Source organism: Mandrillus leucophaeus, unplaced genomic scaffold (genome assembly GCF_000951045.1).
Source record: "Mandrillus leucophaeus isolate KB7577 unplaced genomic scaffold, Mleu.le_1.0 Scaffold60, whole genome shotgun sequence".
Classification (NCBI taxonomy): Eukaryota; Metazoa; Chordata; class Mammalia; order Primates; family Cercopithecidae; genus Mandrillus; species Mandrillus leucophaeus.
In genome coordinates, this window is record NW_012106475.1 from 3729618 (window position 1) to 3752048 (window position 22431).

General features: G+C 38.2%; 1 protein-coding gene across 3 annotated transcripts in view; it reads left to right on the forward strand.

Moving 5' to 3' along the window:
* FERMT2 (fermitin family member 2) overlaps positions 1–22431 on the forward strand; it is a 96036-nt gene that overhangs the window by 1758 nt on the left and 71847 nt on the right. For 2 of the 3 annotated variants that reach the window (XM_011999716.1, XM_011999718.1), the window contains exon 1: positions 104–320. In XM_011999716.1, the coding sequence (XP_011855106.1) occupies positions 164–320 (157 nt within the window). In that variant the 5' untranslated portion in view covers positions 104–163. Of the gene's footprint in view, positions 1–103; positions 321–22431 lie in introns of those variants that run through there. The other variant, XM_011999717.1, reaches the window with a different exon arrangement.

Below are 22431 nucleotides of genomic sequence, written 5' to 3' on the forward strand. Positions count from 1 at the left end.
AGCCCCGGCCGCCGTCACCGCCCTCCCGAGTTCGCGCGGAAAGTCTCGGGTCCTCCACCACCACCCAGCCCGTGGCCGGCGCTGCGAATTCGGTGGGATTCGCCTTCCTTTGGGGGAGTGACGCTTACGAGAGCCATTTCCTCCACGCTCGCAGGAAGGAGCCATGGCTCTGGACGGGATAAGGATGCCAGATGGCTGCTACGCGGACGGGACGTGGGAACTGAGTGTCCATGTGACGGACCTGAACCGCGATGTCACCCTGAGAGTGACTGGCGAGGTGCACATTGGAGGGGTGATGCTTAAGCTGGTAGAGAAACTCGGTGAGTAGCATCCCAGTCGCGTCCAACTAACGATTTCCCAGAATTGGTGGGGGGGAGGAAAGAGGCTCACGGCGGGGGAGGGGCCCATTTGAGAAATCTTGGCATCTCGCAAATGCTTTTTAGAAATGTAAAATCTTTCAGTATTTAAGCAGATAGACTTGTTCCCCTTTGCGTCTTACTTTGTTTTGTGACTCTGAATTTTCATATGTAGTGATTCGAACCTCCCAATTATAACCTTAATTGCGTAGTTACGGGGGACGGGGGATGTGTGCCAGGGAACTCGTTAATTCTTAACATTTAGTGACAGAACGATAGAAGAATGAGAAAAGTGTGTTGGGGAGGGTGATATTAGTGTCAGTGGTTATTTCTTCAGCATACCTGAATGTTAGTGACGTTTGGTATAGAGAATGATGCAAAATCCATTTAAGAAAAATTTGTGCTGGAAAATGTGCAACTACTGGCGCCAGTGTGAAGTTTCTGTGGCTGTTCTACGTGGTGGAGTGCATTAAAATGTTCCAGTCATCCACTCTTACAAGGGGTGGGGCAGTACTTGACAAACTTGGTATCCGTAGTCCATGCTCGATGTAAGCCATTTCGAGCGTTGGGTTTTATATTAATAACAAGCCAATGAAAGAACTTTGTGTTAAAAAGCAGACTTTGTTAAGCTAATTTGAGGTTGACAGTATTTGCTTGAGTACAAATATATACTGGACTGATACCCGATTTGAAATAATAAGGTATCTTACAGTATGAAGAGTGTGCAGTACACATTTGGTTTGTGATGAATTAAAGCATTTTCATTTGGAAGAATCAGCTAAATAGATGATTTGATCATAAGAGAAATGCTCGGAGAACTATCTTCCTGAACTTTAAAGTGCCTTTTGTACATAATGCAGTTGTGATAAGGTGATATATGTGTGGCATTGTCTTTTCAGTCTAGAATTTTTTGTTTTAATGAAGGGGGGTTGGGGACTTTCTGGGGGTTTTTTCCGTCTTTTTTTTTTTGATACAGCGTTCATTTTCAAGCTACACTGGGAAAGTAGAGAAGTGCTTATTTGTCAGGAAATCTAAGGATTATTGTATGTAAAGATACTGAAATAGCACTCTGATGCAGTTTGCAAAATAAGGCAGAATTCATTTGGGTGGACCTGCTTTGTACCCCTTCAGGAAGTTTTATTATTGAAGGACCAAAGAGAAGCTCCTTACAAGGTAGTCTCTTCCTTAAGACTGTGTATTGTCTGTCTCCCTGAGATACAGCTCAGGAAAGAAAATCCTCCCAGGTAGGTAGCCCAGTGAAAATTAGATTTTGCTGTATTGATTAACTATTTAACTGGCAGTTAACAGTATTTTTATCTGATTTGAATAAATCAGTCACTGTTTGCAAAATATTTATGAACCTTTTTTGTCCAGCACTGGTATGAGATTATTTAAGAATGAAAATAGCAAATATTTGGATATTACATTTTGTTTTCAAAGAAAACAAGCATTTGTATTATAGCTTTTCTAATTTATGGTAAATGGACCTTATTAATACATTGGTTTCAATAGGAGATTTTTTTATATTGCAAGAAAAGGAGCTGTTGAAGGTGACTGAGACAACTTGTAGTTCTCTAAAGCCAGGCTGTAGCTAATGAATAAATAATGGTTTCTATATTTATTTTGCATTGCTTACGACTGTTTATTATAGAATTACAGTAATAAATAGAAATACAGAGAATATGCAGACAGAAATGATGTTAAGTGACTATAATCTTAATCTTTTAATGCTGATGCATTTTTAATTTTTTATGCAGAGAAAAGAAGCCTAACAAGATAGGAAATGCTGTGCATATGGAAACCTTACATCTTTTTTGAACTGAACTAATACTGATTCCTCTTATATTTTGAATTCCAAATAGAAAGTGCCTCTGACTTTCCTGTTTGGTAAATGTAGAGCTAAGTGATGCCCCTGGTTTTTAGGATTAGATACTTTGAATGGTAAGCTATTTTGTTGCCTGTCAGCAAGTAAATAGAGGAGAGATGCGTTAGGGCAACATTTAAAACATCCAGAAATCAGTCTAGTCAAATTAGAAAAGAACTTTGTAATTTTTCAGAGTTGCCTAAAACTGGAATGACCTGCCTTCTGAAGCCCTGACTTAGGTCACTGAAGGTATTAAAGGGCAGACTGGATGACTGACTTGCCAACAGTGGCTAGAGAGGATCAAAGCAGCTTGCAGAGTCTAGATAAAAGGTGGAGATGGTGGTAGGGATGAGATGGTACAGAGTCTGTTATCTCAGGTTTGCAGAGCAATGATGGACAATTAGCAGACTCAGGCTACTGTGGCCTTGAAGCAGTTATGAACAGAAGGCACCAGAGCATTCACTTATATTTTCAAACTCCAGACTCTCCGATATCCTTTTTAATCTCTTGGAGGGTATATGAATACCAAAAGCATTATATTAAGGTGATTTTCTCAGATAACTTTCAGTAGTGGCAATTATTTCCCTGAAGTCGATAGATCTCAGGATGACCTATTCCCTCAACATTGTATTAAAATTGTGTGTATGCACATGTGGAAGTTTCTAGGAAGAGGCTGCTTCACTTTAATTTCTCAAAGAAGTCTGTAACAAAAAAAAGTCATGATACAGTTTTATGGTTTGGCCCTTGCGTGTCAGGTTCATCTCGAAGCTAGTGTTCATCCCACAGTGAGGCATTTCAGTTAAGCAAGACATAAATGTAAATAATGCTTCCTTAGTATATGTCAGCAATATGTTTGTATTTAGACTTTTATTATAAATAACGTGGACACTTAAGGCCATTAAAACACAATTTTTAGAATTTTGACTTTAATTCAAATATCTGAAAGATCTCATTTATTTATTTATTTTTTATTTTTTAACCTTTTGAGACGGGAGTCTCACTCTGTCTCCCAGACTGGATTGCAGGCTCACGATCCTGGCTCACTGCAAGCTCCACCTTCCGGGTTCATGCCATTCTCCTGCCTCAGCCTCCTGAGTAACTGGTATTACAGGCGCCCGCCACCATGCCCGGCTAATTTTTTGTATTTTTAGTAGAGGCGGAGTTTCACTGTGTTAACCAGGATGGTCTTGATCTCCTGACCTCATGATCCGCCTGCCTTGGCCTCCCGAAGTATTGGGATTACAGACGTGAGCCACCATGCCCGGCCGTGGTCTCTTTTAAATCTTAATATAAAACACATTTGTCATTCGCTATTAATCTTTTAAAAGAAAGCAAAAGCATATGCCATGAAGTGGGCTTTAGGGAATTATATCCTAATGTGACAAAGTTTTTGCATTTGCGACTTAGTCTAGGCTGATACTTCATAATTGATCCCCTCAGTGTTTATACTTCATCCAGAAAGTGAAAAACACCCTTTTATTTTTTTAAAATCCAGTTTAGGCGGGGTATGGTGGCTCACGCCTGTAATCCCAGCACTTAGGGAGGCCGAGGCGGGCGAATCAGAAGGTTAGGAACTCGAGACCAACTTGGCCAATATGGTGAAACTCTGTCTCTACTAAAAATACAAAAACTAGCCAGGCGTGGTGATGGGCACCTGTAGTCCCAGCTACTCAGGAGGCTGAGACAGGAGAATCGTTTGAACCCAGGAGGCGGAGGTTGTAATGAGCTGAGCTAACACCACTGCACTCCAGCCTGGCGGACTCGAAATAGCAAGTAGATCTGTTCACTGAGTTTTAGTATCACTTTTTAAAATGTCTTTTTAAAACTTATGTGTACAATTAAATTTCCACCTTTCTGTAAAAATTCATTTTAAATGGAGAATAAGGAATTTATTATAATTTGGAGTTCACTGAATGGAAATCTCCAGCCACCAGCTCTGTGAGCAGAGAGGAAAAAATAGGTGATCTCTAAGTTTCCTCTAGCTCTGATTCTATGAGTAGGGAGAATGTAGCAGTTGGGTTAGATCAAGTCACATAATCTACAGGGGAAAAAATGCAAATTGGAGGACTCAGGAGCAACTAAAAAGAAACATATGAAGTTGCTTTAGAAAAATTGAGGATTAGGCCTGCAGTGGTGGCTCACACCTGAAATACTAGCACTTTGGGAGGCTGAGGTGGGTGGATCACCTGAGGTCGAAGTTCGAGACCAGCCTGGCCAATATGGTGAAACCCCGTCTCTACTAAAATTACAAAAAATTAGCCAGGCGTGGTAGCAGGTGCCTGTAATCCCAGCTACTCAGGCTGAGCCAGGAGAATCACTTGAACCCGGGGTCAGAGGTTGCAATGAGCTGAGATCATGCCACTGCACTCCAGCCTGGGCTACAAGAGTGAGACTCTGTCCCACCCGCCCACAACCTGCCAAAAAAAAAAAAAGAAAAAGAAAAATTGAGGATTGGCTGGGCACAATAACTTACGCCTGTAATCCTAGCACTTTGGGAGGCCGAGGCCCAGGAGTTTGCTTAAGCTAGGAGTTTGAGACCAGCCAGGCAACATGGTGAAATCCCATCTCTACAGAAAAACAGAAAATACAAAAATTAGCCAGGCATGATGGTGTGCACCTGTAGTCCCAGCTACTGTGGAGGCTGAGCCAGGAGGATTGCCTGAGCCTGGGAGTTTGTGGCTGCAGTGAGCCATGATTGCACCCCTGCACTCCATGCCTGGGCAACAGAGCAAGACTCTGTCTCCAAAAAAAAAGAAAAAGAAAATTTGAGGATTATGTTTCTGAATGTGGCCTTTAGAAAGAAGTCCTTGCTTTAAAAGTGTGTCATGTTCTTGCTATATAATAATGAAAAAAGTTCATTTATGTTGGAGTTGCATGTTAGGATCAAGTTAGATTGTGAAGTTAGCACATGTGACCAAAAAAAGAAATATATTTTAATAAAGTTACCACTAAAACTCCCTTAAAGTGATCGTTGCATCTCACAGAAGTGGAAAATAGCTAGTTTTTCCTCTAGGAACTCCAAAAACGAGTTTCATTAGTTGAGCACCAGATGAAGAAGCTGGCTTACATTACGGGCTTCATTACACACAAAAAATACTTTAAACACTAGGATTAGAGCTTGGCAAGATGCACACTGGGAAAGAGGTATATGTAACTAGACAGCTCCCTTATATCCTGGTTTAATGCTCCCTGGGGAAGGTGTGTGCTTATTTGGTGGAATGGTGCCTATGCAGTTGAAATCCTCAGTGTTTCCCCTTGAGGGCTCACAATTGAATTCATGGAAATTAATGCCTACATGATGCAACCTCATTGCATTCATAGTGAAATATATTAAGATTATAAGATAATTTTTTAAATCTTTGGGGCGGAGGAAACAATGTTAAAATCTTACAAGTGAATTAAGTTTTGGTTAAATCTGATAGTAAGTTTACTCAGTGTTTAAAACACTGTTCATGATCCATAGGAAATGAATTAAATTGTATCTGTTTCTTAGCAAATTTTAAGCTCTTTAAAAGTGGAGGATAGTACTCAAGTTTTACTATAATCCTGTGGCAGCTAATAAAGTATGAGCTATTCCTTAGAGTATGTGCTATTTGCTGCCTTTTGTTTTTGTTTTGCTGCTATGTTTTATACTCAGTTTTTTAAAGTAAAAAAAGTACTGTTTGTTTCCAACTAGAGTTAACTTATTTATAGAGATGCTAAAAATATGTTTATTCAATTACTTATAAAAGGCCTTGTTGGAAATGTCTAATTGCTATTGAAGAGAATGGAAAGAAAATACTTAAAATTTTACCTGTTATCTTTGGCTCTTAATTTTTAAAAATTTCAAACATCTAAGTTCAAGAGTAATTCAGTGAACACTGTAATCTTCATCTAGACACCAGTTAGTATTTTGCCATTTGAATTCTTTATACAGACATATACATGTTGGGGAGCAGCTGAATGAAGTTTCAGAGTTATAACCTTTGATTCCTAAATACTTAAATATGTATCACCTAAGAACAAGGCACTTCTCTTGCATAATTACAGTATAGTGATCACATTCAGGAAATTTAACATTGATTCAATACTGTCATCTGATATGCATCCATTTTCAAATTTTGCCAGTTGTCCCAATAATGGCCTTTGTTTTTTTCCATCTAGAATCTCATTTCACATTTAGTTGAAAGGGCTTCTTAATCTCCTTTGATATACAGAACAGCCACCAAGTGTGGAACTACAGGGGAGTATATAATAAATGCCTTATTGATATTACATTAAGATAGACGTAAAATGATAGTGTCTGTTTGTAAACTTTATGGCCACCCTGTAGAACAGTTCCTCAGCCTTGGTCTTTAAAGACATTGTTTAACCTTTTTAAAATAAGGTTCTTAGCATCAGTGCAAATTTCACTTCACAGTGATTTTTTTTTTTCTTTTGAGATAAGAGTTTTGCTCTGTCACCCAGGCTGGAGTGCAGTGGCACGATTTCAGCCCACTGCAACCTCCGCCTCCCAAGTTCAAGTGATTCTCCTGCCTCAGCTTTCCAAGTAGCTGGGATTACAGACATCTGCCACCACGCTAATTTTTGTATTTTTAGTAGAGATGGGATTTCACTGTGTTGGCAAGGCTGGTCTTGAACTCCTGACCTCAGATGATCCACCCACCTCGGCCTCCCAAAGTGCTGGAATTACAGGCATCAGCCACCACGCCTGGCCAAGAGTGATATTTTTGTAATTTCTTTTTCACATAGTTTATTTTTAAAATTTAGTTTACTTCTTAGCTTACTATTAAATAAACTGTTAATAATAGTTTTAGACATCATTGGGTGTAGATTTCCCATAATGTCAGCTGTTCTCAGACTGTAGTAGTTGCTAATGGAGGCACAGATTATTAAAAAATAACAGGTTGCCTAGTGTGTTGGAAGATCTGGATTTAACTTCTGGCTCTGTCTGATACTTTACTGGTTTGTATGACCCTTGGACAATGAATCCAACCTGAGTGGGTTTTGACTTCTATAAAATACAAATTGAAAAAAGTTTTCTCATAGGTTTTGGTGAGAATTACGTGAGATAATATATATATATTGATACTACATATATATACTTTATATAAACTATTTGTGTTATACAAATGAGAGTGGCCACTTTCTCTGTGGCATTGAGTCTCTGAGTATATGAAAGTAGGAAGGAAAAAAAGGAAAAGTAGGTTAAAATATAATCTAGTATATTTAGTAAGTTCCAGCTTTGCTAGTGGGGAATTGCACTCCTCAAAAAAAGCTTAGTTCGCGATTGCTTTCTGTTCCCACCCTCTAAACAACAAGAAAAAACAGCTATCGTTTTGCTTTCCCGCCAACTTCCAAACACACACCTGCCTCTGCAGTGTAACAGAGAACTGTTTAAGTACCATTTTTGTAAGATTTCTGAAATGCAGTGGACCAATAAGTGGATGATGGTATTCCAGGGATTTGAAAAATTTAAAACCACAAAAGCGTCAGTAGTATATTAATTCTCTATTTCATATATTCTATAAGAGCAGTGTTTTTAGTTCATTTATAGCAAAGGCACATGAAAACATTGGGCCTGTTTAGAAACTAATGAAAGTAGTTTCAGAAAAAAGCTGATGTATGCAGTATTTCTATTTAAATAATTATTTTACTGAAAAATTAATGCTTATGCCATGGAACATTTAAAAATGGGATATATGCCCAGTGAGAGGTAAACAGATACATCTGAAACTATATTTTTAAATAATTCTTTTATTTCGTAATTAAGAAGTGTGACTTCTGCACTTGGATTTGTGGTTACAAATTCATATTCGTTATGAATATGGCGTTACAAATATGTATATGTATATGAATATGACGTTACAAAATGTAATTTGTTACAAATATAATTTGTGATAATTCATTCTTTAACAGATTACTTGCATAATTATTATATAATTGTTTTTCCTGTTAATTTTTTTTCTTAATGTCAGGCTGATTGAGGTCTGATTGACATATAGTAAAATTTATCCTTCTTAGTATAATATTCTGAGTTTTGACATGTAAAAGTACCACAGTCAAGATAGAAAACTTTTACAGTACTCCCAAAAGTTCCCTTGTGTTCTTTGTAATCATCTCATCTCCTCAAACCCAGATCCTAAAAACCACCGATAATTTGCCTTTTCTAGAATGACCTGTAAATGGAACCATTCAGTATCTGTCTAGCTCTTTGAATCTGTTTTCTTTCACTTAGCATAATACATGTTAGCTTCGTTCATGTGTTTGTATCAATAGTTTTTTATTGCTGAGTAGCAGTCCATTGAATGGATGTATTTCACATTTTATCCATTTAGCAATTGAAGGGCATTTGAGTTACTTCCAGTTTGGGGAGATTATGAATAAGGCTGCTATAAACATCTGTTTGAATGCATATTTTCATTTTTCTGGGGTAACTACCTAGGTGTGGGATTGCTGGGTAGTACAGTAAGGATATGCTTAATGTTAGAAGAGACTGCCAAACTTTTCCATAGTGGCCATGTCACTTTACCTTTAAATTTAATATTCCATAAATTTAATATTCTGGTTAGACAAATACCTTCACTTTACCTTCCTGTCAGTATTGTATGAGAGTTCCAGTTGCTCTCAGGTCTCCCCTGCCCTTGTTACTGGCAGAATTTAGTGTCGTTTGTTTTAATTTTAGCCATTCTAATAAGTAAGTAGTGCTATCTCATTGTGATTTTAATTTGCATTTCCCTAATGACTAATCTCCTGGCTAAGTCGGTTTTTCAATTTCTAGAATCTCAGTATAGATAACACAGAGTAAACTGTCCTTTAAGTTTGTTCCCGTGTCTTTGGAATGTGTAATGTGTTAGGATTCTTTGAAAATGGTTCTTCAAATGTGATAACTCTAAACTAAAAGATACATAAACAGTATCTAAAGATATCTAAATGTCTTTAAATATAAGATATCTACAGCCATACTCTTGTGGATTAAAGGGTCAGTATACAAATCCTGGTCTATTTCCCTTTGAGAATGTTACAAATAATTGTTCATAGTAACTCACCTAGGGTTACACAGTAAAACGTTTTGAACGTTAATTGAAAGTGATGTCTTATGGTATTTTCTCTCAACTTCATTAATTCTGCTTGGAAGTGAATTCGTGTATTTGAGAAAAAGAGATAAGCAGTCAATGATTACAATTTGAAGTTTACGTTTTGATTTCCTTCCATGATTCAGGTTTCAGACTCAGTTTATCTGTCATTTAGATACATAAGGACCAGCCAGTGTCAGTGCAGTCAGAAAGGTCCTTGGGGTGACCTTTCTACACATATCAAGGTTTTTGGACTGATAACCTCCAGCCCAGAGAAGGTGACATCTACTTTAGAATCGGAAGGGAGTCTTTTCTCAGATATTTAACTGTCTTATTTTTTACATCATGTTGTAACTAAAAAATACATTAGGTATTTTAAAAATCAATTGTAATTTCAAAGCATCAGTGTAATGATGTTTTTGATATCTTTTTCTTAATGGAACACTCAGGGTTATGAATAAAACACCAGTAAAGTGCTAGCATTATTGATTGTAGATGAAGTTGTCTACTGGGTAAGTGCTTCCCAGCTTAGTGTTCCTTAATGTAGTTCCTGGGTTCAGATCTAAGAATTTTATAACCTTTGAAATTAAAAATAACTTGAAAAAAGCAAATGATTCCTGTATAATTTTAAAAGTCTTATGCAAGGTGGCAGTGACTTCTGTTGCCAAGATGGAATGCCCTTGTTACAGAGCATAGACTGAGAGGCAGCCCTCCCTGTCAGAATCCTGACTTGACCATATACTAGCTGTGTGACCTTGGGCTGTGTGACCTGTCTGTGTCTCTGGTTCCTCATCTGGAAAATGGGGATAATAACAGTATATATGGATTATTATAAGGATTATGTTAATACACATGAAGTGTTTAGCTTTTGTAAATGTAGCTATGATGATGACGATTGCAGTCCCAGCTCTTTTACTGTTTGTAGATTTTCTCCTTATACTGAGCCAGATAAATAACAGCATTTTATAAAAGATTGAGAATGTGTCTTTTAAAAGGAAGCCATATAGCTCTTTCTTTGTTTTTTTTGTTTTTTTTGTTTTTTTTGTTTTGAGACCAGAGTCTCACTCTTGTCATCCAGGCTGGAGTGCGGTGGTGCAATCTCAGCTCACTGCAACCTTCACTTCCCAGGTTCAAGCGATTCTAGTGCCTCAGCCTCCCGAGTAGCTGGGATTACAGGCACACACCACCACACCCTGCTAATTGTTGTATTATTATTTTTTTTTAGTAGAGATGGGGTTTCACCGTGTTGGCCAGGCTGATCTTGAACTCCTCACCTCAAGTGATCCACCCACCTCTGCCTCCCTAAATGTTGGGACTACAGGCATGAGCCACCATGCCCAGCCGGAAGCCAAATAGTTCTGACTTATTCTCTACCATGTTAGAAATTGATTTTAAGTTTATTGTGCTACTTTGCGTCATTATTAGTAATACTATAAAGAATTAAGTATGAAGATCATCTAGAAGCAGATGTTATTCTTCCACATACACGAAATTACAGACTCACTATTATAAGATAGGGAGTGTTTCCATAAATTCAATATTCTGGTTAGACAAATACCTTCTTTAAAAGGTGAATTTTATAGCACTTAGGGAGGCCGAGGTGGGTAGATCACTTGAGGCCAGAGTTTAAGACCAGCCCAACCAACATGGCAAAACCCTGTCTCTCCTAAAAATACAAAAATTAGCCGGGCGTGGTGGTTCATACCTATAGTCTCAGCTACTCGGGAGGCTGAGGCAAGAGAATCGCTTGAACCTGGGAGGTAGAGGTTGCAGTGAGCGGAGATCGCACCACTGCACTCCAGCCTGGGCGACAGAGTGAGACTCTGTCTCAAAAATAAATAAATAAATAAGTGAACTTTGTTAGTGGCTAAGAACTTACTGTAAGATGTGGCCAACTTATTAGTTACATATGACCTTGGGCAAGTTATTTTAACTTCTGATTATTTAATCTCACTTAGCTGTAGTTTGTTTGTTTGGGGGGGGGCTAATGTATTAACTAAATATGGTATTTAAAGGATTAACAATTCCTGATAATTAGTAGAATGACTGTACTAAGAGCTCAATAAAATGTAATCTCCAGTTATCCTTCAAATACTATGTAAACTTAAAATATAAATTTCAACTGTGGTTTTCAGTATTCTACTTGTTTTCATTTTATTTATGTAGTAGTTAACCATAAACCCCTTCTTATTTAATCTCTTGTTGAAACCATTTTAACAGTTTTTCTTGCCTTTGTAAATTCTGTTTAATGGTTGTGAAGTGTCTGAATACATTCCTTGAAGTCCGACTGTCTGGGTTTAAATACTAGCTTCACTACTTACAAGCTTTGTGACACTGTGCCAAGTTATTTAACATCTTTGTGACTTAGTTTCCTTATAAGCAAAATGGAGTTGTAATCTTACCACTTAGGGTTGTTGTAAGGATTAAATGCATATACATGTGTAAAGCACTTAGAGCAGTTCTCGGGACATAGTAAGTAGTAGTTAGACTAATAATTGTTTTATTGAGGATCCTTTTGGAGTTTGACCAGTAAATTTGTTGAGGATCCTCAATGAGTTTAGGCAGTAAATTCCTTAAAGAACTTAAAATAGCAAAGAAGGGCCTTAGGTGAGAGAGGACATTGATATGTAAACATTCCTGCATAGAGATAAATCTATATACTCATGCTCTGTTTTTGGTAGGTTATAGAGGTATATAGCATGAGACATGTGTAGGAATGTGAGAAACATAAACTGGACTGTAGTAGCAGCAGCAAACACTTATGGATAGCCAACTATTATATAGCGAGACATAGTCCTGGCTCTCAATATGAGCAGCTTGCTAGTAACAAAGTGAAAAAAGAAAATTACTTTAAGTCGATGATCTGATTGAGAAGTGCCAAATAAGTAGCCCTTGAATACAGGAAGACAGAGATTTAGAGTCATGAGTAATAACCGGCCTTATTTAAGGGGAGATAGAGTGGATAGTTAGGAAGAAAGGCATTCCAGGTTGGGGATTGCAGTGTTCATGGTGTATTTTAGACTAGCTTAGAGAAATAGAAGAAAAGCTTATAGAGAAGAAAGACATAGTTAACTGTGAAATGATACTCTATTATTCCTTAACTTAGCCAGTTAATATTTTTAAATGAGAGCCTACTGAATGCCAGAGACTCTACTACAAACTAGTATGAACAAAATTAACTCATTCCTTACCCTCATTCTACTTGCAGTCTTAAGGTAAAGACAGTCTTTATTTTTATTATTATTGTTTTTTTTTGTTTTTTTTTTTAAACAGAGTCTTGCTTTGTTGCCCAGGTTAGAGTGCAGTGGCACGATCTAAGCTCACTGCACCCTCCACCTCCAGGGTTCAAGCAATTCTCGTGCCTCAGCCTCCCGAGTAGCTGGGATTACAGGCGTGTACCACCATGCCTGGCTAATTTTTTTGTATTTCTTTTTTTAGTAGAGTCGGGGTTTCACCATGTTGACCAGGCTGGTCTCCAACTCCTGACCTCAGGTGATCCGCCCACCTCAGCCTCATAAAGTGTTGGATTACAGGCATGAGTCACCGCTCTTGACCTAAAGACAGTCCTTAAATAGTAATTACTATAACGTAGTGAGTAGTATGGTGATTGAAATACTTACAGGATTCTGTACTGGAGAACCGGCACCAAGCGTATAGGATAGTATTTGTGGAGGGAAATGACTTTTAAGCTGAGACCTGAGAGTAGGAATTACCTAGGTGAAAAATGGGGAAATGTGGTTAAGGGATAGGATGACAGAACAACAAGCTGGGGAGAGGATGAGAATTCCCAGCATGGGAAGTTGGGGAAGGAAGGTTGGCCAGTAGAACTGAAAGAAGTCTAGTGATGATGGGGGAGCAATCCTAGGGAACCAGTGGCTTGACATGAGGCTTAAGAAGAAATAATGCTAAAGTGCTTTCTGAACTAGGTTTAAAAGATTTAGCATTATCCCCAGAGCTGTGAGATGCCCGTAAGAGACTTTAAATAGGGGGAGACATCAGATTTTTACAAATTGGAAATTCATCAGTTTCATATAAAATAACTTGCATATAAGGTATAAGCAATGATAATCCTCTTGGATTTCAAGAAATAATTTTTCCAGTATACACTGAAGTTTTGTATTAGAATTTGTTAGTATTTTCTGAGATAAACTTACAGTGTAAAAGCCAATTAAATATTCTTACTAAATTGCTTTTCTTTTGAACTTTAGGATAGCTAGTGTCATTGATCACATTTAAGAGACAAACGCAACTAATACTTCCGTAAGTCCAATACTCACTGGTGAGTTTTGCCCTGATGTTACTCTTAGAATTTGTCAGACATTTTCATTGCATGGACTCCGAGTCCTGTCTTCTAGAAATGAAGCCAGGTTGAACCAAATTAGCAATAAGCCAGCCTTCAGGATTGGATAGAAAGTTACCCACCCTCTGGAAATGAATAATTGGCATGCTTTCTGTTTGTGCACTCTGTAACTGCTTGCATGGCTTATGTGATCTGAAAAAGCTTCTTAACTGCTTTGAGTTAGTATGTCTTGTAGTATCAGATAATAAATTGAAATTGATAGACATTATTTCGGATTTGTAATTTCAAAAGGCTATCTGTAAACTTAGTTGATCTCTTTATTTTGAAGAATAAATTCCCCAGTTTTCAACTAGCTATATAGAAGAATTGCAATTTGTCATTTTTCATTAGAGGTTTAGTTTCTTAGTCAGCTTGAGCTGCCATAACAAATATCATATCCTGGGTGGCCTAAACAATAAGCACTTATTTCTCACAGTTCTGGAGGTTGCCAAATCTGAGATCAGAGTGTCAGCATGATTGGTTTCTGGTGAGGACTCTATTCCTGGTTTCCTCACATGGGGGAGGGAAAGGAGGAGAGATGGGAAACCAGCTGTCTCCTGTCTCCTCTTCTAAGGATACCAGTTCCACCAGAAGCACTCCACCTCCATGGCTTGATTTACCTCCTCAAGGCCCCATCTTCAGATACCATCATATTGGGGGTTAGGGTTTCAACATATGAATTTGGGGGGACACAAACATTTAGTCCATAGCAGTTTCTAAATGTTTCCTGTAATTGGACATTGCCTCAGTTAGCCATTGGAGCCTTAATGTAAAATAATTTTCTTAATCTAAAATGGAATGGGGTACTTCAATTGAAATGTGTTTGCAGTTTAGATGATATGTAAACTTTGAAGCAGTTTATAGCTTCTGGTAGCAGATTAAAAACTTTCTTTTTGAAATATGACATACCAGACAGTTGCACTTTGGACAGTTGCAATTTTTAAATAACACTAGTTGTCTGACAACATGGCTCACATTTCAGTTGCTAGCATACTTTATCTTTTAGTTTTATGTATTAACTAAAATGTAACTGCATAAAGTACAAAACTTTTGCTGGCTATCTTTTCAGTCCACAAACACTATGTAAATAACAGAAGCCCATCATGATCAGTGACAAGTCATGTCACTTATTTCAAAGTCTATCTGTCATTGGCCACTGTGCATACGGTTCACACACAGAACGGTAGTGTGTAGTGTTGCCTCTTTGTCCCCCATGAGAAACTCATGTTTTACAAAAATGGGTAATTGAAAGAGTTGACCAACAAAGATAAAACTGCAGTGAATTAACAAAAGTGATCATGAAATGCTAGAAGTGATAGTTGAATCAAATATAAATGGAGTTAAAGAAGAAATAGCTCACCCTGGAAATGTGGATGCTTTCACAAGTTGAAAGACTATAGATATACAGCCAAAGGAATTTGGTGAAGGTAAACTTACATACATGATACAAGTGGTATGATAAAAAGGATGAAGATGTCCCAGAGGTATTGACACTAGCAAAAACTTTGCGTACTGAAGGAGCTGTCAGAGATACTTCATGATACTGGAAGAGCAAAGGATAAAATGTTATAAGTTGATCCAGACTCAGAAAGGAGTGTGATAGCTTGCAAAGGCATAAAAGATACTTGCTCCACTTCATAAGTTATATGAGGAGAAGACAAGCACTATTTAAGCTATTCTTAAGTTTTCACAAAGAAATGTAACACTTCTCAATGTTTTTAATGTTTTAATTACAGTACACTAAATAAACATTAGTTTTGCTATTTTTTCCATTTCCATATGTACATTTATAATCAACAGAGTTTTTAATGTTTGACATGAACTTTTGTCTTGGAACAATTACAGTTTTTCAGTAGATTATTAAGAATACTTTACATGCTCCCTGTATATTACAAATATTTGTATATTACAAGTAGTTTATAAATGTTTATTGGCTCTGATCTCTGCTTTTGAGACACAGGATAAAATCAAAGACTCTTAATCTAGTGGGGAAATTAGTTACATAAAATAAATTACAATGAATTATATCATTCAAAGTGCTAAGGTATACTTTGCTGCTTTGACAGGTGGGTCACTGAAGATTCAGAGGTGGTAATATTTGAGCTGGTACTGGTGTCTGATTTTGCCAGTTTGATAAAGGGGGAAAGGAAAAGGTGCCAATCAAGGAGATCTGAAACACCAGCTTGTTCCACAAACCAGGCCAGAACAAAAGCTGCATCTGGGTGTGGTAAGAGCCCTAGAAAAAGGCAATGTGGGGCACAGATTTGTGGAACCTGTTAACGGATTATAAGATACTTCATTCAGTAAACAGACTTGGAAAGGTTTTTTGTTTTTTTTTTTTTTTTTTTTTCTGAGATGGAGTTTCACTCTTGTTGCCCGGGCTGGAGTGCAGTGGCACGATCTTGGCTCACCGCAACCTCCGCCTCCTGGGTTCAAGCGATTCTCCTCTCAGCCTCCCAAGTAGCTGGGATTACAGGCATGCACCACCACGCTCGGCTAATTTTGTATTTTTAGTAGAGACGGGGTTTCTCCATGTTGGTCAGGGTAGTCTCGAACTCCCGACCTCAGGTGATCCGCCCACCTCGGCCTCCCTAAGTGCTGGGGATTATAGGCAGGTGCTACCACACCTGGCTCAGACTTGGAAAATTTTTAAGTGGACAGATAAACTGATCAAGTTTGCATTTTAAAAAATAACTCTGGATAGTGTTGTAGAAAATGGGGTTATAGTAGTTCAGGGTAGAGATGTTGGGGACCTGAACTAAGGTGATGTAGAAGGAAAGGAAGGGACACATTAGCAGCTACTTAAGGGATAGACTCCATATTACTTGGATGGAAAGAAAAGCTGAGGGAGAGGAAAAAGTAAAATACAACTTGTAGAGATAAATAGTATCTAATTTCAAAGATATAAAGATTAGATTACTATAATGACTGTTGTGTGATCTTGGTGTAGGTCTTTCCTTACTTTGCTAGATGGGGTGGGGCAGAAATGTAGGGAGGAAATATTTACATGCTTCATTGCCAGTGTTTTTTGTTTGTTGTTTTACATTTTGTTGATTAATAATAACTCCATACGAGAGAATAAGATTCAGCAGAGTTCAAAAGTATATGTTGGGTAAGTTAGAGTTGGGGCTTTTTTTAAAGTTTTCTTTTTCTGTTTTTCATGGTTGTGGAAACTCATTATAAAAACTTAAGTTAGGTCCTGGATGACAGTGTTGTAGATTGCACTGTTGAGAATTCTGTTCCTCTAGAATACAGAGTAGTTCTGGAAGGGAGGATTGTCCCTCTAGAAGTAGATTAAAGAGTAATTTAGGAATTCGATTCTGGTCTTTCTAGAATAATCTAATTACCAATGAACAGTCTTAAGGAAGAGAGGAATGACTCAGAAGTTATTCCAATTATTTTTGGACAGTAGAAGTCTTAATTTCTAGTATAAAACCAAAAGTGAGTACATTATTATTACTATTATTCTTAATTGCTTCTTTGCATTCATAGCCATTTGTGTTCTTTGGTTGTTTCAAAATCAGTTTAATTTCGTATATTAGTATATGCATTCTTCAAGTAGTTATATGGCTACTAACCATAACCTTTTTGAGTTTTATTGTCTGTGGTTGCCATTATTAAATCAGTGAAAGACATGCGTAATAAAAATATTCCTTTATTTAATAATCTCTTTGCCTCCTTGTGGATGTTCTATCTTCTTTCTCCTAAATACCTATTTCCTATAAGAGACGAGCAGGATAATCATCAGGATTTTACTGTGAAATGTAAATGAGTCCTGACATTAGTCTTTTGTCCTCATATGCAACATACCCAGACTTGCTTCTCTTCTGCGTAACTTTATCTTGGCTAATGGAGTGTTATTTAAGAGTGCCACCTCTGAAATCACACTGATCTGGAGTCAAATCCTAATTCCTACATATGCTAACTTTATGAACTTTGGCCAAGTTATGGAACTTCTCTCTCCTTTCATTTTCTCATCTATAAAACAAAGAGATTATAATGGTATTTATCTTTTAACATTTATTTTTTTCTTTTTCTGTTTTTTTTTTTTTTTTTTGAGACGGAGTCTTGCTCTGTCGCCTAGGCTGGAGTGGTGCAATCTGGGCTCACTGCAACCTCTGCCTCCCAGGTTGAAGCGATTCTCCTGCCTCAGCCTCCCAAGTAGCTGAGACTACAGGCGCCCGCCACTACACCCAGCAAATTTTTTGTATTTTTAGTAGAGACAGGGTTTTGCCATGTTAGCCAGGATGGTCTCTATCTCCTGACCTCGTGATCCGCCAGCTTTGGCCTCCCAAAGTGCTGGGATTACAGGCATGAGCCACCGTGCCCGTCCCTTTTAACAAATCTTACTGCTATTATTATCATCCATTTAATTATCAAGTTAGGAGCTTTCTGGCTTCCCCTCTTCACCTTCCAGCTGTCCTGTCTCATCTGAGATCAGTATCCTCGAGACCCATGATTCTAGCTTAGACAACTCCCTCACATTTGCCTCCTCTTCACCGTCTGCCGTATGTCAGGCACTGCTCCATAGAATATTGTGGTAAATTTGCTGCCAGACTCTTAATTTGTGCCTCATAATCAAATCAAAGTCATGTTAATGAAACAGTCTGAGAGCCTCCGTTGCCTACAGGACGGTTTCTCTCAGAACGTTTGAACTCTCACATCTTTTAAGACCCAGGTGAAAATGCCAGGCTAAGCTAATTAATCTTTCACATGTAACGTTGGTTGCTTCTGTGACATTTTGTTTATCTTTTTAGCTTATTTGTCTGTGTCTCTCACTTGGAGTGTAAGTGCCACTGGGATGGTAATTCTTACTAATTTTTATATTCCATTGCCCAACTTAGTGCCTGTCATGATAGTTGGAAAATATTTATTAATTAGTGCATTGATTATACACCTGAAGAGCCACACTCTTCATCCATTTGCCTCATCTTTCCCATTTTTGAAGGTCTGAGTGACTAAAGAGATCAGAACAGGAGGGCACATCCTAAAGCAGGATGCCCCATCGTCCTCAACTCTAAAATTGAAAGAGAAATTTGGGAGGAGAAAGACCTAAAGGGGTCGAGAGTAAGGAGAGTATGTGATAGAATACTGAGATTAATGCCTAGTGTCCTTTACATTTCAGTCAATATTAGGGATAATATTACAGATGTTGTTTTTACAAACTTAAGTATTAATTTTACTTGTAGGCCCTGTCTTTACACATTATTGGCAATATAATCTCAGTAGAAACATCAGAAGAGTTGGAGTTGTCTATTTATTTGAGGCATTGGAAAGGAAAGCAAGTTAAAAACTCTTTATTGTCATTCGTTTAGTAGAGAAAAGAAACCCTGGCTTAAGACAACAAATTGTATCTGGGAAACAGGTTAATTCTTGGCATTCTGGAAAAGATGACTAGGGAGTAGCCAGGTACCCTGCAATTTTATATTCCTCAGGAAGCCATTGTCTCCCTCACAGTTGGGCAGCAGCATTTCCTTTCTTCCCCCATCCAACACACACTCTGCAGGTGCCATTGCTTGCAGTTTTTCTTACTTCTCAAGTTGAAACACTGACCATACATTCTGCAAAAGGCTTTATGATACAATTGGTGTGGTAGAGTATTGCTAGTCGTATAGGTCACATTATTTTTGGTTGGGTAACTTATCGTATGGTTTGGAACCTAACTATAGTGGTTTTCTATGATGAATCTGAATTCTCAGACTTACGAGTGGCCTTTTGGAATATAATCATTTTGTACAATAGGGATTGTCTTGAGCAAAGAAATTCATTCTTTTTAGAAGATGGTGAGAGAGAACAGAATGTCTGTTCAGTTTTATTTCCTTTTTCTAGGGGAATCTCTGCCACTCTTCTAGTTAGGATTGAAGTATGTTTTCTGAAGTTGAAGATAAAATGGATTTTTCAGACATACAGCTAAATTAGTAAAACTTGTATTTACTTTTATTGATGGCTTAAAAATAAGCTTCTTGTTGAACTTGTTTTGAGTAATGAGAGATCTTTAAAATTTTCAAAATGAGGATTCATTCAATTTGTCAAATATTTCTTGCCTGCCCAGCACTGTGCTAGGTGCTGAAAATATAATGGTGATCAAAATAGGCATTGCCTTTGTCTTCTTAGACAGTTTATAATCTATTAGGAAAGAAAGCTGGCACTCTCCTCCCCCACCTGTCCAACAACAAACAAAATAAATATCAGTTTTGATCAGTGATATCACAGGATACAGAAATAGAACAGTATGGAGGGACATAGAACATTGGAGGGCTAGGGTAGCTCAAAAAGGCTTCTCTGAGAATTTGGAATTAATGCTAAAATCTGGAAGATGAGAGAGAGTTAGACATTCCAGGAGTGGAGTAGCATGTGCAAGGGCACTGAGGCAGGAAAGAACTTAGTTACATGATTCTTAGAACTAAAAAAGGCCAGTGTGGCTGGAGCAAAGGAAGAGTAGCACAGGATACATTTGGAGGAGTAGATAGGCCGTATTGTGTGGAGCTTTGTAGACCTGATAAGGCATTTGGATTTTATTGCAGTTAGAAGCAGTTGCAAAGGATTTTCAGCAGGGGAATGGCATGAAAGTGCTGAACAGATGACTCTGGCTGTTGTGTGGAAAGTGCTGAGTGGAATGCAGGAGACCAGTTAGGAGGCTGTGGCAGTAGTCAGTGCAAGAGATGATGGCAGCCTGAAGTAGGGTGGTGCCAGTCGAGACTGGAGTGGAGGTTTTTGGAAGTGGATCTGACAGTTTACTGTCAAATGTAAGGAAAGAGGGAAAGAGGATCAATGACTTTCAGATTCCTAGCTTGAGCAACTGGGTTGGCAGTTGGTGCTAATTAGTATAATAACAGTAGGGATAAGAAAAAGTGGGGTTACATTTTAGACAAATTGAGTTATCTGAGGGACATCAAGAAGAGATGTGAGATAGGCAGTAGGGTGTATAGGCTGGCGGTCTGAGCAGAAGATTGGGCTGCTGACACCAATGATGAAAGTAAATGTCTTTTAAAGCCATGAGAATGGATGAGACCCCTGGAGAACCAATGTAAGGAGAGAAGCACATGGTTCCTAGAAGACAGGAAGGCAGCGGAGCATAGGAGGTGGGATTAGCTTTAGATAGACAGGAAGAGGCACCTTTTCATGTTAACACAAAGACAGGAGGCCCATCTGAGTCCAAATGTAAGAAGGCTTATAGATTGGGTTGGCGTGAAGGTGAAAGAGTTTGAATCTGTGGCTTCTGAGTTTTCTGCAGTAGAATCCATGGTTGTCTACTGCAAAGGAGAAGGATTCTCAGAAATGTGAGAAGTTTGAGATACAGTGGTAGACAGAAAAAAACATAGTAGGATTCTCCAAGGGTGTCTTGGGCAAACGTACAGTAATTGTTTCAGTCTGCCTGGCTGTGAAATGAAAGAGGGAAAAGTCTTGTAAGTTTAATAGATGAACGACTAAGTGATGTAGGTAAATGGTATGAGCAAGTAACCTGAAAAGCAGGAGAAGGACGTTTTCTGGTCTGCTTAGTCTGCATGGCTTGCTTACAGTAGGTCAGAACCAGCTTCTTTAGTGGCTTTGTCACTAGCACACTGGGATTGTAGTGTTCTTTACCTCCAGTCATCTCTTTATTATGGTAATAGTTGTATCTCATTTGAGTCTCAAGAAGGTCCTAAAACAAAAGGAAACAGCACAGAGTATTACAGTATTAGCAGAATACAAAAATATATATTTATCAGAAATAAGTCACGTGCCCAAAAACGTTATCTGTACTTATAAGTCACAATGACATGTTGCCTTAGCAAAGATTATCTAATGTAAGCTTTGCTTCTAGTTTATGGACATATGAGAATATTAAACAAATTTTGCATTTCTTTCCTGAACTAATACTTTAAAAATATGCAACTAGAAATTTATGCCCCCCAAAAGTAACATCTTAACCTCCTCTTCATTCCAAACTCTAAGTTGCTTAGTTACTTTTAAGATGTGGTTACTTAAGGTAAGAAAAAATAAGTTATTTGATCAACTTTCATTTTTCTCTTTAGTCTGACAACATTATGACATTAAATAAAGTCCAGGAGGTATTGGGCTGGTCCTTGTTTGGTCTCTGATAATTTAGATGAGGCAGAACTGAGTCTCCAGGAATGTGAATAGTATCTCAAAAAGTTAGTAACAGCTACTGTGCAAAGTTTGAAAGCCCAAGTCAAATCCTGGGCATGTGCATGGATGTGTGGTAAGGCATAGGTTCCAACTCTCGTGCAGAAACAACAGGAGTGAGATTTGATCAACTTTCTGTGCATCCTTGACCACCCAGCGTCAAGGGATCATCCCACCTCAGCCTCCAGGTAGCTAGGACCCCAGGCACAGGCCACCATGCCCGGATTTTTTTTTTTTTTCTGGTAGAGATGAGGTTTTGCTATGTTGCCCAGGCTGGCCTTGAATGCTTGGGCTCAAGCCACTCACCCACCTCAGCCTCCCAAAGTGTTGGGATTACAGGCGTGAGCCTGGCCAATAATTGCATCTTAGTAGCCTGTATCAAAACAGTCAAGTAGGAATTCGTAATCTTATTAGGAAAACATTAAATAGGATGTTTTCAATAATGTCTCCCTTCTCTGCGCTCATATTTTCTAGAGTGTAAGCGAGCTGGAATTGCATAAAGTGGGGCATAATATTCTCTAGCAAAAAGCTTTGAAATATGTATTTTTTGGCCGGGCAGGGTGGCTCAAGCCTGTAATCCCAGCACTTTGGGAGGCCGAGACAGGCGGATCACGAGGTCAGGAGATCAAGACCATCCTGGCTAACACGGTGAAACCCCGTCTCTACTAAAAAATACAAAAAAACTAGCTG